This window comes from Canis aureus, chromosome 13 (assembly GCF_053574225.1).
Source record: "Canis aureus isolate CA01 chromosome 13, VMU_Caureus_v.1.0, whole genome shotgun sequence".
Classification (NCBI taxonomy): domain Eukaryota; kingdom Metazoa; phylum Chordata; class Mammalia; order Carnivora; family Canidae; genus Canis; species Canis aureus.
Genome location: NC_135623.1, coordinates 7,431,750 through 7,446,998, shown reverse-complemented (window position 1 = coordinate 7,446,998; position 15,249 = coordinate 7,431,750). Strand labels below are relative to the sequence as shown.

The following is a 15,249-nucleotide window of genomic DNA, read 5'->3' as shown; positions in this document are numbered from 1 at the left end:
GGAGGGTTGGGGTAACTGAGTGATGGGAACTGAGGGGGGCACTTGACGGGATGAGCACTGGGTGATATGCGATGTTGGCAAATTGAAATCCAAAAAAAGAAACTAAAATATTAGACAATAGTCATGTGTAAGATTGAGAGACACTGAGGAATTAAAGCATTCTAAAGTCCATGATCCTGCAAAATGTTTAAAAAAAAATGGCCTTGCAAGATAAAAACAACAACAAATTGATGAGAACTTATTAATGAAAGCAAGCTGAATTAAGTGAAATAAAATTAAAAATTTTTGTTGCATCTCAAAAAAAATTTAAAGGTAAAAAAATAAAAATAAAAATTAATAAATAAAATCTTTAAAAAAAAAATGAAGTGCCTTCTAGAAAAATAAAACCAAGGTTATCAGGCCGGGTCTCCAACTTAAGGCTCTGGCGGGAAACTGCTTGAGGGTTATAATGCCGGCTGACAAAACTTAGCCTCGAAGTAGGGACTCGCGGAGCTGTGCTGTTACCATGGTGACGGCCCAGCCAATGGAATGAGCCGTACTTTCGTTCCTGCCGAAAGACCCCGCCCCGCGACCCGGAGACCAATGGGGTGCGCGATCTGCACAGGAAGGGCAGCCCCTGAGCCAATAGCGCGCGTCGTTTCTATGGTGCCCGCCGGAAAGGCGCCTCGGCGTCTCCGCGGCCAGCGCGGTTGCTATGACGCCGGGGCCGCCGCAGGCACCTGCCGCTGGCGGCGGAGCTGAGTGACCCGGGGCCTCCGACTCCCCGAGAGGCCCCTGGCGGCCCAGTTCCTGAGGTTCCCGCGTTCCCGCCTCAGCCCCTTCTGCGTTCCTTTTCAGCGCTCCAGGTCTTTCCCGCTCTCGCCTGTATGGCCCGGAACGGGAGGAGAGGCTCTCCCGGCTCTGCCTTTGTCGTCGCGGCCCGGGCTGATGCCGCCTGAAGGGGGACTCGCCGGCCTCCGGGGACGCGGCCGCCGCGGGCCTTCAGGGCTGGGCCGCCGGCCGTACTCAGACCTCGGGGCCCCTTCTCACCGCCCAGGCGAAGACTCAGCCCTGCGCCTCCCGGCCTGGCCTCCCCCGCTGGTAGGCTCGGGAACAAAGAACTGCCTTTTTCTTTTTCTGCCTTCTTTTTTTTTTTTTTTTTTTTGGGGGGGGGGGGTATGTTCATCCTGCAGAACCCAGATTCCCGATGAAGCTCTGGAGAGGCCTTCTGTGTCGTCAGCTGCAGACGTCACCAAGTCAGTTACCTTGCGCCCTTCGAGCTACAGCCTCCTCTTCTCTCATCCCCCCAGCACCTGTCCTCCCACCCTGCTCATCCCACAGCCATCTCCACCCTCTCTCGTCCACGCTGTGCATCACTGACTGTCCATTGGTCTCCACCACCCCTGCCATCTGCAGACCGCCTCCCTCCGCCTTTCTGCTACGATGATGCTTCGGGTAGCTAAGTATCCCACATTCTCCAGCTCTGGAATCATTGTGAAGATTTTTTTCTTCTTCTTCTCTATTTCTCTGCGCTATGGCAAGCTTTCCTGGCTTGGGTAAACTAGACGGTAGCGTGGAGAAGCGCACATTGGTAAATACAGTAAATTTCTGCAGGCCTGGTGTGTTTTGAAAATCGGATGGGGAAAGTCAAAATGCATTTTTTTAGGCCCGTCCCAGGCTTACAGAAAGAAAGAAGATGGTTCCTTGCTCACGTGAATATTGTGTTATGTATACGTGATGTATTCATGCGTGGGAAGAGATCATTGGAAATGATCAACTTTAAGCCCATACAAACACAATGCCTTGATAGGATGGAACTTTCTGGAGAGGAGTTGCTTGAAACAGTTCTTGTGCCTTCTTTTCATATGAGTTTCTCTCTCTCTTTTCTTTTTTTTTTTTTTTTTAAGATTTTATTTATTCATGAGAGACACGGAGAGAAAGAGAGAGGCAGAGACAGAGAAGCAGGCTCCATGCAGGGAGTCTGATGCAGGACTCCATCCCCAGACCCAGGATCATGCCCTGAACTGAAGGCAGACACTCAGCCACTGAGCCATCCAGGCGTCCCTCTTTCTTTCTTTTTAAAGATTTATTTATTTACTTTAGAGAGAGAACACGAGCACATGGGGGGAGGGACAGAGAGTGGAAGAGAGACAATGCTCCAGCAGACTCCCCCCTGAGCAGAGCCAGAGGGGGTGGGTGGGCTATCTCAGGTCTCTGAGATCAAGACCTGAGGCAAATCAAGAGTTCCCTGCCCAACCAACTGAGCCACCCAGGTGCCCTTTCATGTCAGTTTCTTTTTTGTTAAGATTTTATTTATTTATTCATGAGAGACAGAGAGGCAGAGACACAGGCAGAGGGAGAAGCAGGCTCCCTGATAGGAGCCTGATGTGGGACTCGATCCCCAGACCGGGATCATGACCTGAGCCAAAGGCAGATGCTCAACCACTGAGCCATCCAAGTGCCCTCGTGTCAGTTTCTTAACCAGAAAGTTCTTTGTGATGTGAGCCAAGAAACGGAAACAATGAGGAGTGATTGGAAAAAAAAAAAAGTATTTCTAGCAAGGGAGTAGGCTTAAGAGTCCTAAAAAGACTGGAACATAGGACCTTAAAAATAGAATGAGATTCATTTAGAGCCAGTGCAATTTTTTTTTTAAGTTGGAAAACTTTGCCTTAAAGTATGTGTTCCTTGTTGAGTCTTACTATTTCTTTTTCAGTACTCAGGTTTAAATGAAAACTATTTCCCTGCATGAAGCAGGCTCCATGCAGGGAGCCCGATGTGGGACTCAGCCCCGGGTCTCCAGGATCACACCCTGGGTTGAAGGTGGCACTAAACAGCTGAGCCACCTGGGCTGCCCAGATGTCTATAATTTTTAAATTATATTTGTGTAGAAAAGAAAGAAGAGTTAGGGTGAATGGCCTATCTGGGTATATGCGTTTTTGCAGGCATGCTATTGACGTCTTTTCCCTAATGTCACTCTAAGACCGTTAGATTTAAAACTCATCCTTTGCTCAGAGCCAGAAGATGTGCTATAGCATGAGGTATGGTCCTGGCCCTGTCATTATGTTTTGAGGGCACTTGTAGGGGAGTTAAGAACAAGTAGCAAAGACTCTGCACCCATTCTCCTTGCCATATTTCCATTTAAAATTCTTTGTCTCAGTTTGCTTTGACAGTTTTACCAACTCATTCTTTACCTCTAGAAGTTTGGGGTGAGGGGACTCAAAAACTTTTTAAGATAGTTAATGAGCATTTATTCAATATCTGCTTTGTAGAGAATCATTTGCATGTATGCTTTGTTATGTGGGTAATTTTATTTTTTATTTAAAGATTTCTTTATTCATGAGAGACAGAGAGAGGCTGAGGGAGAAGCAGCCTCCTCACAGGGAGCCTAATGCAGGACTCAATCCCAGAACTCTGGGATCACAACCTGAGCCACCCAGGTGCCCTGTTGTGGGATTTTAGGTGCAGTTCATATGTTAGAGCATTTATAATTCAAATAATGGATTTTTTTAAAAAACGATTTTATTTATGAGAGAGAGAGCGCGTGCATGAGCTGGGTGAGGGGCAGAGGAAGAGGGAGAAGCAGACTCTCTGCTCAGCATGATCCCTGAGATCATGACCTGCACTGAAGGCAGATGCCAGATAATGGATTTATATCACCTCAAGATCTGCTTTTTTAGAATTTTCAAATTACTTAACCATTGAGTCTCAGTGAACCAACCTCCTGGAAAAAAAATGTGTGTTCTGGGATGTTGCAGGAAAACAGGCAGAGCGACCCAAATGTTCAAAGTCATGGAGATATAAGCAGCTTGGTGGGGATCTGTAAGTATACCAGCGTGGAGGACTAATGTCAAAGTGTGGTAGAAGATAAGGCTATGGAGATAGGCAGGAAGCAGGTTGTGAAGAATCTCTGCTGCCCAGCCAAGGGGTGCGAACTCTTCCTGGAAGCAATGGGAATGATAAGCAGCAAGTGATTTTGCATTCAGGACAGTCAGTCTGAGGGCTTTGGATGGAGGCCAGCCTGGCAGCAGCACATCAGTTAAGGATGCAATTACACCAAACTGGACAGGAAGTGAGGAGATCTACACTAAGGCTTCCTACACTTCCACCCTTAGATAAGAGGTGGAATCTACACATTCAGGGACTGGTCATTAATGAGAGTGGGATGAATCAGAAGGCAGGGCCATGGATGACTCCCAGGATTCTGACTTGGGAAACTGTATCGATGGTGATTTTGTTAACTGTTGACTACAGAAGGAGAAGCAGGTGGAAGGGAAAGATGAATGGATTCAAGCTGAGTTGTTCATTAGACAATTGGATATGCATAGGTCTTAAATAGTAGACTCATTTTATGTTGTCTTCCTAGCCGACATCATCTACTCTGGAATATGTACCTCTCCACCAATCCTTATTTAAAGAATAGGCTTTGGTGGCCATATTTGTACCCCTACTTCCAACCCATTCCAGTGACAATGGACTGAATGAGGATTGTAGAAACTAACTTTGGAGAGGGGGACACCGTTCATTGGATGAGCAAAAAATAATCAACTCTCATGAATTTGAATTAAAAGACAAAGGACGGGGCAGCCCCAGTGGCGCAGCGGTTTAGCGCCGCCTGCAGCCCAGGGTGTGATCCTGGAAACCTGGGATCGAGTCCCACATCAGGCTCCTTGCATGGAGCCTGCTTCTCCCTCTGCCTGTGTCTCTGCCTCTCTCTCTCTCTGTGTGTGTGTTTCTCATGAATAAATAAATAAATAATTCTTTAAAAAAAAAAATAAAAGACAAAGGACAGAAATGACTTAATCTGAAAAGTTACTAAGGCTTAACATGAATGGCTATTTTTAGCCTGGCTGATGAGCAAGCAGAGAAAAATCTATCCATGTGGAGAAGCAAGTAAATTGGGGTAGATTCACATGGAAACTCAGAGCTGAAAGACCTCAGGAGTCAGGATAGACTAGTCCAATCTAGTCCAGGGTGGGCTGTCCAGTTCCATATCCAGTTCCTATGTAGTCATATGTATTTTCCAGTATATGCCCTTTTATCTTATTCTTTAATTAACCCTCCTACGATAGTTGGGATTGGTTGGCTGTGAGGGTCAGACAACTCATAATTAAATGACTTGAAAAGATAGAAATTTATTTCTCCCAAGTAAGAGTAAAGAAGAAAGCAGTCCAGAACTGATAGGGCAGTGTCTTAAAATTGTCGGAGAATCAGATTTCTCCTCTCATGATAGTATATTATCTGTGGCAGGTGGCTTCTACCCCATGGTGTCCAGGATGGCTGCTCAAGCTTCAACTATCTTGTGTGTATTCCAGCCAGTAGAATGGAGGAAGCAGTGGGGAAGGGTGGTCTCATTCCTTTCTGGGCATTTCCTAGAGGTGGCTCACGATGCCATTTACATCCCATTGGTCAGAACTTAAATCACATGGCTATATCTAGCAGTGAGGCAGGCAGCCATGTGATCATTCAAGAAATCAGTTACGCTGTGGGAAAAGGGAAGAATAAATATTGGGAGACAACTGGCAGTCTTTGCCACACCCACTTGTGTTTGTTCTAACTTCAGTGTGTTTGTTTCTTCCCGTTTTTTTCTAGATAGATCTGGAGTTTAGTAAAAATTGATTATTATTTAACCCTAACAACCCCATAAAGTAGGCATTATTAATAAACCATTTTATTTGAGAGTAAATAACAGTTGAAAGAAGTTAGGTGACTTGCTTAGTCACAAAGCTAGAGAGTGGTGGAGCCGAGGTTTGAACCCAAATGTCAGACTCCTATATCCATGCTGTTAACCACTATGATAGCAAGAAAGGCAGAGAGCCAAAGACATGATTCTTAGGAATGGCATCCTCTCAAGGGGCTATGGAAGAAGAGGAGCCCAGGAAGAACACAGAGAAGGAAAGGCTGGAGAGGTAAAAGTAAAAACAGGAGAAAGTGATGTCACAGAACAGGGATGGAAACACTTTCAAGGAAGAGGTGGACATACTGCAGAGAGATCACAGAAAAATTACAGAAACATGTCCAGTTTGTTTGGCATTTTGAAGGTTATTGGTAACTGATATCTTGAGTCTCATGCTAAGAACAGAAGCCAAAATGCGGTTGTTTGAGGAGGGGTAGACAAATTAAAAGGAGGACAGTAGCTTCAGAGGAATGTGGTGGGGTCAAAGGAGGGTTATTTTTTATCTTTATTTTTAAGACCAGAAGCATCTTTTTTTTTTTTTTTTTTAGAGAGAGAGAAAGAGGGATCCCTGGATGGCGCAGCGGTTTGGCGCCTGCCTTTGGCCCAGGGCGCGATCCTGGAGACCCGGGATCGAATCCCACGTCGGGCTCCCGGTGCATGGAGCCTGCTTCTCCCTCTGCCTGTGTCTCTGCCTCTCTCTCTCTCTGTGACTATCACAAATAAATAAATAAATACCTTAAAAAAAAAAAATTTAAAAAAAAAAAAAAGAGAGAGAGAAAGAGAGAGTCCATGTGGGGAGGAGCAGAGAGTGAAGAAGAGAGAATCTTTTTTTTACATTTAAAATTTTTATTTATTTATTTATTTATTTATTTATTTTCATTTTAAAAATTTAAATTAAATTTGCCAACATATAGTATAACACCCAGTGATCATCCCATGAATTGCTCTCCTCAGTGCCCATCACCTAGTTACCCTATTTCCCCCACCCACCTCCCCTTCTGTAACCCTTTGTTTGTTTCACAGAGTCAGTTTTCTCTCATGGTTTGTCTCCCTTTCTGATTTTTCCAACTCAGTTCCCCTCCTTTGACTATTTCTTATATTCCACGTATGAGTGAAACCATATGATGATTGTCTTTCTCCGATTGACTTACTTCACTCAGCATCATACCCTCCAGTTCCATCCACAATGAAGCAAAAGGTGGGTATTCATATTTTCTGATGGCTGAGGAATATTCCATTGTTTACATATAGAAAGAGAGAATCTTAAGCAGGCTCCACATCCAGGATGAAGCCTGATGTGGAGCTAGGTCTCATGACCCTGAGATCATGACCTGAGCCAAAAATCAAGAGTCAAACACTCAACCAACTAGCCATCCAGGCACTCTGGGATGAGAAACATCTTGAGTGAAGAGCAAGAGATCAGTAGAAAGGGAGATCATGAGTATACAGAAAAGAAATAGCTTCCCTGAAGAAATTCTAGATGGGATGGGATCTAGAACACAGTTGAAGAGACTTGCTTTGATCAGGAGGATGGAAATCTCCATTGAGTGGAGAAAAAGCAAGGTCTCTAAAGACGAAGGCTAGTATCTTGGTGTTAGGGAAGAAGCTGACCGAGTTTTATGATGACTTTAGTTTTACTAGTGCTGTGGGAGATAAGGTCATCTGCCAAAAGAAGGGAGAGGTGGGGTTTGGAGTTTAATGGGAGAGATGGAAGTTCTGAATAGTTGCTGAGTGAAATGGTAGCAGAATCTGGTAAAGAATGCATAGATTGATCTGACAATAGAGAAGCTTGGCTCAGACTGCAGGCCATGATTTGTAATGGCTCCAGTTTGTTTTAGTTTTGCTTGTTTTATTTTTCTCTACTACCACTCAGCAAATGAAAATAGATAGAGAATAGTCAAATGGTCAAGCTTTTGCAGGACTGGGATTTTCAGGGAAGGTAGGGACATGGAGCAGGATAACTGGGGACATTGATGAGAGATTGAAATGATCAACTATTGGGTCTAGGCTTGAGGGAGAAGCCAAAAGTATCTGGTGGTTTGAGAGATGTTATGGCCTAGGGACAGGTCTTACTGCCATTGCAGAATAAGTACTGCTTAAGACAGCAATCATTTTATACTCATCAGTGTATATATATGTGTGTGTGTGTGTGTGTGTGTGTGTGTGTATGTGTGTGTGTATAACAAATAATAACAAGTGTCGGCAAAGATTTGAAGAAATTGGAACCAACCCATCTGCATCATATGGTGGGAACATAGAATGGTGTAGCTGCTTTGGAAAACAGTGCGGCAGCTCTGCAAAAAGTTAAAAAGAATTACAACAATTCTACTTCTAGATATATACCGAAAACAATTGAAAGCAAGGACTTAACCAGATACTTGTACATTCCTGTTCACAACATGTTGATTCATACCAGTTGAAAGGTGGAAACAGCCCAAATGTCCATTAACAGATGAATGAATAAACAAAATGTGACACATATACACATGCAGACACACACTCACATGCACACACACTTATGCTATTATTCAGCCTTAAAAGGGAGAAGGAAAACACGAGTGGGGACCAGATGATGGGAGTGGGATGGGGAGGAGCACAAGAAGATTTTTAACTGCAACTCATGAGGAGGACACATGGGGTATAAAGATTCAGACCTGGATCTTTGTTCTTTCAGTGTGAGGTTCAGATGATAATTAGAATTCTATATATGTCCATTCTAACTGTTGATGTGAAAATGATGAGACTGAAGAACTTAGCAAGAAAGGAGAAAAATAGTAAAATATGATTTTGCTATCAAAACTGAGTATAGTTTGTGTAGACTATCTGGAGTACAATAATCATTATGCAGATCACTACAATTAGATTAACTTGGTTGAAAGTGATGTTTGGGGAGATGCCTGGATGGCTCAGTGGTTGAGCGTCTGCCTTCAGCTCAGGTCGTGATCCCTGGGTCCTGGGATCGAGTCCCACATCAGGCTCCCTGCATGGAGCCTGCTTCTCCCTCTGCCTATGTCTCTGCCTCTCTGTGTGTCTCGAATGAATGAATGAATGAATGAATGAATAAATAAATAAAATCATAAAAAAAGAAAAAAGTGATGTTTGGGGCACCTGGGTAGCTCAGTCGGTTAAGTGTCTGCCTTCGGCTGAGGTCATGATCCTGGGGTTTTGGGATTGAGCCCCTCATAGGACTCCCTGCTCAGCAGAGTCTGTTTCTCCCTCTCCCCCACTCCGCCCTGTACTCTCTCTCTCTCTCTCTCAAATAAATAAATAAAATCTTTTTTAAAAAGTTTGTCATATTCACAGCTAAAGGTTCTAGTAACAGAGAAACACAGATACAACTTCATCAATCAGAAATTTATCTTTCACCCACTATTATAGTGTAAGCTGTTTTGTAGCATGACTACTTTTAACTTAAAAAACTAAAGATAATATTGATGGCAGGCTTGTATCAAGAAGTTTTGGAAGAGAACCGAGTGAGTTAGAAGTCAGCAAAAATTCAAGCCATATTCTGAGAGCACAGTCATTCCTTGGTACTATGGAATCAATGAGTTCTCTAGCTTCTAGAGAGGAGTCTTTTTATCTCTCAAATTCAATTGAGGGAAAAAGGCTTCTTTGGAATTTATAACTTTGCAAGGGGCCTTTGGGTGATTTTCAGATTACTAAATTGTAAACTTCAGAACTGGGCATACAGAAAAGCTTGTATTTTTTTTTTTAAACAGACATTTGGGGGATCCCTGGGTGGCTCAGCGGTTTGGCGCCTGCCTTTGGCACAGGGCCTGATCCTGGAGTCCTGGGATCAAGTCCCACATCGGGCTCCCTGCATGGAGCCTGCTTCTCCCTCTGCCTGTGTCTCTGCCTATCTCTCTGTGTGTGTGTCTCTCATGAATAAATAAATAAAATCTTAAAAAGAAAAAGACAGACATTTGCATTATCTATCATGTATCTATCTACATCATGTCATCATGTCTTTTTTTGTGTTGGCTTTTCATGTAAATGTTCATCATAACTGGACAACATATCCATTAACAGGAGAACTGAACGATACTTTGTACAGAGTCTAACTCTAGGTGTATATATGCACCAGCTTACTTGCATGCTCAGCTGTATGCGTGTGTATGCATGCATGTGCCTACACATACACTTATCTCTTTTACAAAGGGACAAGTTCAGTTAGAATATGTACTGCATCATCTCAAGAAAGAAGGAACTGAACCTCTTGTTGCTACAGAAGAACCACTCTATTTTGTTTGGTGCTTATTCCAGAACAGTGAAGACGGGCTGAGCACTGCTAACCAGAAATTTAGAAGAGCTTATGGTGAAGCACATGGAAGAAATGAAAGAAGTGAGAACTAATAATATAAAGTTTTAAAATATCTATGATTTTGTTCATTGTCCTTCATTAAATTGACACATTAAAACCAACATTTGAATATTCTTGTGTAGTGTGCAAAGCACTTGGCACATATGTTTTTGTTTTCTTTCCTTGAAACGTGCCAACAGTCTGTCTGTCTTTTCATTTCCAGTAGAGTACACCTACAGGTTATCACCTAGGGATGACTGGTTAGATATCCAAATAGGCCTGCTTAGGGTGGCTTGCATTATCTTTGTAAATTCATCCTTGTTTCAATAACTGACTCGTTAGCTGACTCTTGTGCTTTTATAGCTTGGAGGCTTAGAAACCTGATTAGTCATGTACTGTGAGTGGATCTGTTTCTCAAAGGTGACCTTATATTAACTACACTCGCAGAGAATTTTGTAGAAAAATAGATAGCAGCTTACTAATTGACAAAAAGAAATGTAATTGCCACAGGACCAGGCACACATGTCCTGTGGCTGATGGATTCTTTGTCTATAGGTACATCATATTACAGATGTTTACTTGTTGAACAAATGATTATAATTTTTCTAGCACTGGCTAAGATAACCACAATAGGGCTCTCTATAGCTGTCCTTATTTCTCGACCTGTTATAGGTTAGAACCAGGGTAACTAGCCCTTAGATGAGTAGGTAATGGCATCTTTTGACCTTCTTATCACTCTTTTGATGTTTCCAATACTGATCAACCTACTTTTTGACATATTCTTTCTTTAAATGAGTTAAAAAAATACTCTCTCAGGTTGTTTGGAAATCACTCTGCTGTGTTTCAACATCTCAGCTCAGATAGGCAACTTACTGATTTTTAAATTTAACTCTTAGAGGACAATTTGATTTTCAAACTCTTAAAGAAGAATGCAGCTCCTTTAGAACAAAAGCAGGACAGCATAATAGACCATAAACTTTAACATTAGGCAGATGGGGGTGAAAAATTGCCTTTACTACTGTCTTTCTGTGTAAGTTAGATAACTTCTTTGAACTTGAAATTCCTCATCTATACGTTGAGGATTGATAATAGCTTCTTCAAAGAGATGTGTGATGTTTACACAGGTTAAAGTACATAAAACATTTCACACACATGTATTTGACACCTAGCAAGTACTCAGTCAATTATAGCTGTTATTATTAAGAAACAGGTATTCTTGTTCCTGCCATTTTGAAGAGAAAGAAATTGAAGACTAGCAGGAAGTTATAAAGTTAAGTGGCAGTGCTGTGTTACCTCTGCTATACCATTCAGCTTTTTGTTCATATTGCAAGATGTTGTCCAGTTGATTTCAACACAGTTCAGCAAAATGCAATTCAGTTACTTTGGCAGTCTACTTCTAAGCACTTTGGCACTTAGGCTAGAGCTCAGCCTCTGGGTCTGGTCGGGCAGTGTGAAGTCTAGCCCCTCCCCTTACTTCCTGCATGACAAGGCAAATCCCCTAGGCCTCCAGCAGCCTGCTTCCTCCCCTAGAAAGTGGGAGGGTAATAGTCTCATAAGATTGTAGTGAAAATGAAGGCTTTGATCTCCTTACTCTAGTGTCTGGAGCATCGAGTTAGCTTTTAATCTGTTATTATGAACTCATAAAAGTACCTTTTAGGAAGCTGCCATATTAACCAGAAGCTATTTTTAAAAAATACTCAACAATTGATTTTTTTTTTCAAAAAAAATTTTTTTTGAAGATTTTATTTTTTCATGAAAGACACACAGAGAGGCAGAGACACCGGCAGAGGGAGAAGCAAGCTCCATGCCGGGAACCCGACGGTGGGACTCGATCCCAGGTCTCCAGGATCACGCTCTGGGCTGCAGGCGGCGCTAGACCACTGAGCCACCTGGGCTGCCCTCAATAATTGATTTTAATTCAATCTTAATGTTAAGATTTCAGGCATCATCATCGTTATTAACATAGGAATATAAACAGTTATTGTGGGGATTTTTCTCTGTTCGTGGGTATCATTTTATATTTCCTAAACTATAGATAAGGAGACTTGATTTCAAACCTGATATGTTAATGGGGAAAAAATTAGAGATTGTGAGTGTCTGCGAAATTTGTGATGGTGTGTCATCATGTCTATGGGAAACGGTCTGTTAACATAAAACAGCTGGAAGGAAGTTTAGGGAGGGAAACTCACATGTAAGGAAAGCCAAGTTTTCTTTTTATTTCTTAGATTAGGGACATGATAGTATGGTGATCTCTTAATGACTCTTTCACTTTATAGATTCGATGTAGGTTACTATATGAACAATGGACTAAGAGTAAGAAAATGTGTTACTTTCTTTTTAGGTTAAAAAGTATGCAAGTCATGTCCGTAACTTAATAGAGGAAAGAGAAGCATTTGCTCACAGTTGTGAAAAGGAAAACAAACAGCTTAGACATGTGGTTAAAGAACTCCAACCCAAACAGGGTAATCTTTCCTTTTGTAAAAATGTGAAGTTTATTTTTTTTCTACTTCTAAAAATAATATGTGACAAATTTGGGAAATGCATAAAAGTAGAAGGACGGGGGAAAATTAGTATATAATCCTCCACTCCAAGAAAAGTACTTATAATGTTTTGAGTGTATTTTCTGCTTGGTGTTTTAAATTATCTATTCTGAAATAGTCAGGAATGTGTGTGAGAGAGTACAGGATGGTTATTTCCTTCAGTGTCTATTCTGGTACTTACTACACTATGTCATAGTGACCTGTGTCAGCTCCTCTGGGCCAGAGATCATGCCCTGATCGTAGTGGTTTCTGTGTTCCCACAGCACCTGCCTTGTAAAGAACTAGCACATTAAGGAATGTTCATCCCTTAATAATAATAAAAATAAAGTAATAATAAAGTAATAAATATAATAAATAATAATAAAATAAATAAATAATAATAAATAATAGGAAATATTTATTTAAGTACTACAGAGCTACAAGAGAAGACCTGGATAGAACCCCTTTAGAATATTTTGGGTTTTTTTTAACCTCACAAATTATATATGATTATTACTAGTGTTGGTGATTATTTATATTTACCACACATTTATTATTTTCTTTGCTCAGCATTTTCCCTTGCATCTCAGATATTCCATATATTCCATTTGGAATCATTTTAAAACTGTCATGAGGGTCTGCTGATGGAAGTTTTCTCTTTATTTTGAATCTCAGATGGAGGGGTTGAGTGAAGTATAGGACATATTTCATCTGTTCAGCACTCTTGCTTCATTTATTTTCCTTTCTTGTTTTCCATTGAGTATACTGAATTTTCTTCTACTGCTTTAAAAGTTTGCATTCTATTTTTGTTTGTATGGTAGTTGCATTTTTAAAAAAGATTTTATTTACTAATGGGAGACATAGAAAGGCAGAGACATAGGCAGAGGGAAAAGCAGGCTCCCCATGGGGAGCACAAGCAGGACTCCATCCTAGGACCCCAGGATCACAATCTGAGCCCAAGGCAGATGCTCACCCCTGAGCCACCCAGCTGCCCCAGTAGTTGCATTTTTAAGAGTTTTTCAGTTTCTTCTGGCATTTTTAGTTATTCTCAGCAAGAGGTTGGTTCAGGGCTCTAATCTGCTGTTTTGTGAGAAATGGAAGATACTGTTATGTCCTGCTGCCAACATAAATTAGCTCATGAAATATTGGTAAATAAGGGAATGATGTCATTTTAATGCAGAAATTCATATACAGTGTACCCCAGCATGTTAATGATTTGGGCTTACCAGCAAGCATTGGAGTTTATACATGAAGCTAATTTGTCCCAGAGTCTTCTTTGGAATTCAGTTGGGCCACATGTTTCTCCTTGGAAGTGCTTATGCCAAGATATCCCTAATCTTTGAGCATTTTGCCTTTGTTTTCATAACTCCACAGACTCTTTTAGCTCACCTTTACAGCAAGCCTGATTTTTTAAAAGAAGATAAAAGTCCTATATTTACTATAGTATTTCTTTATTTTTTAGGAATTTGATGTATCTCTTTAAATGTACCAGTATAATTATTAGGATTGTCAGTGTTTTTTATAGCACTCCAGTTACACAATGACAGAAGTTTGGAATTGCCTGTACCAATCTGTTGCTTCAATAAACTTTATTATTTTTAGCAAGCAGTTGGCAAAATACAAGTTTGTTTTAGAAACATAAAAATCACTTCAGAAATGCTTCTATAGTTAGGGTATTTTTTGAAGGTAGGGGTAATATGATTTGATAATGGATGTAATGTTAGGTGGGAGAAAAGGGGAGAAATCACTGGTGACCCAAAGCCTTATGGCTGAGTGGTTGGATATTAGAGGTCCAGCTACTTAGGTTGGGGAGCCTATGGGAGGTCCCATTTGGGGAAGACAGTAAAGAGTTTGCCTTTGGACATGTACATTTCAATGCATGTATTAGATATCCAAGTGGAAATGTCAAGTAGACAATTGTGTATGTTTGGAAGGCACCGCAAGCTAGAGCTGTGAATTTGGGAGTCATCAGCAAATAGCCAACACCTAAAGCCTTGGGACTATAGACGGTTATCTGGGGAATGAAAAGAAGATTAAGGGCTGGGCCCTGGGCATTTCTATGTTTAGAGGTTGGAAAGGGGAGAAATTAGTCAAGGAGTCTGAGAAGGAGTGGCACGCATGGTAGTAAGAAAACCAACAGAGTATGATGTCCCAGGGAGAAATGATGAAAGCCTGTTATCTTTGAGATAAGTGGGAATGGGATCCAGTGCACAAGGGGAGAGTCTGGCCTTAGGAGCAAGGATAGTTTGTTAAATCTCACAAGATGGAAGAGTATGTGGGAATTGGCAGATACGATAAGAAGAGTTTGTGGAAATTGGAGTGCTGCTTTTTTCTCAGTGAAATAGGAAGCAGGGTATTCAGCTGAGAGTGAAGATGGTAAGGAGGTGTTGAGACTTGAGAAGAAAGAGTAATGAAATAATGGTCTACATCTCTAGATAATGAGAGAGAGAATTCCAGGGAACTATGGGAGGATTGGTGGACAACAAGGATCCACTTGGGGTGAGTAGTGAGTAGACATGAATTTAGAGTGAAACCAATTGCCACTGGCTGTGTGGTTTTTCTCTAGCTACACTCAGCTTCTAGAGTGAGGTGCAGGAGAGGTAAAGGGTTAGATTTAATAGGCTGGAGTTCTGTCAACTAAGTGTAATGGAGAAAGAGGGGCAAGAAGTTGTGAGTGTTTTCAAGGGGGTGATTAGGGACACCTGGGTGGCTCAGTGGTTAAATGACTGCCTTTGGCTCAGATTGTGATGCGGAGTCCCAGGATTGAGTCCCGCATC

The 15,249-nt window shown here is 41.7% G+C and overlaps 1 protein-coding gene across 1 annotated transcript in view; it reads left to right on the top strand.

Moving 5' to 3' along the window:
* Nucleotides 1-693: 693 nt before the first annotated feature.
* The window catches only part of CCDC30 (coiled-coil domain containing 30), a 124,996-nt gene continuing 110,440 nt past the window's right edge, over nucleotides 694-15,249 (top strand). The window contains exons 1-2 of the mRNA XM_077844461.1: nucleotides 694-1,080; nucleotides 9,812-9,995. Coding sequence (XP_077700587.1) covers nucleotides 928-1,080; nucleotides 9,812-9,995 — 337 coding nt within the window. The 5' untranslated portion in view covers nucleotides 694-927. The remainder of the gene's footprint in view (nucleotides 1,081-9,811; nucleotides 9,996-15,249) is intronic.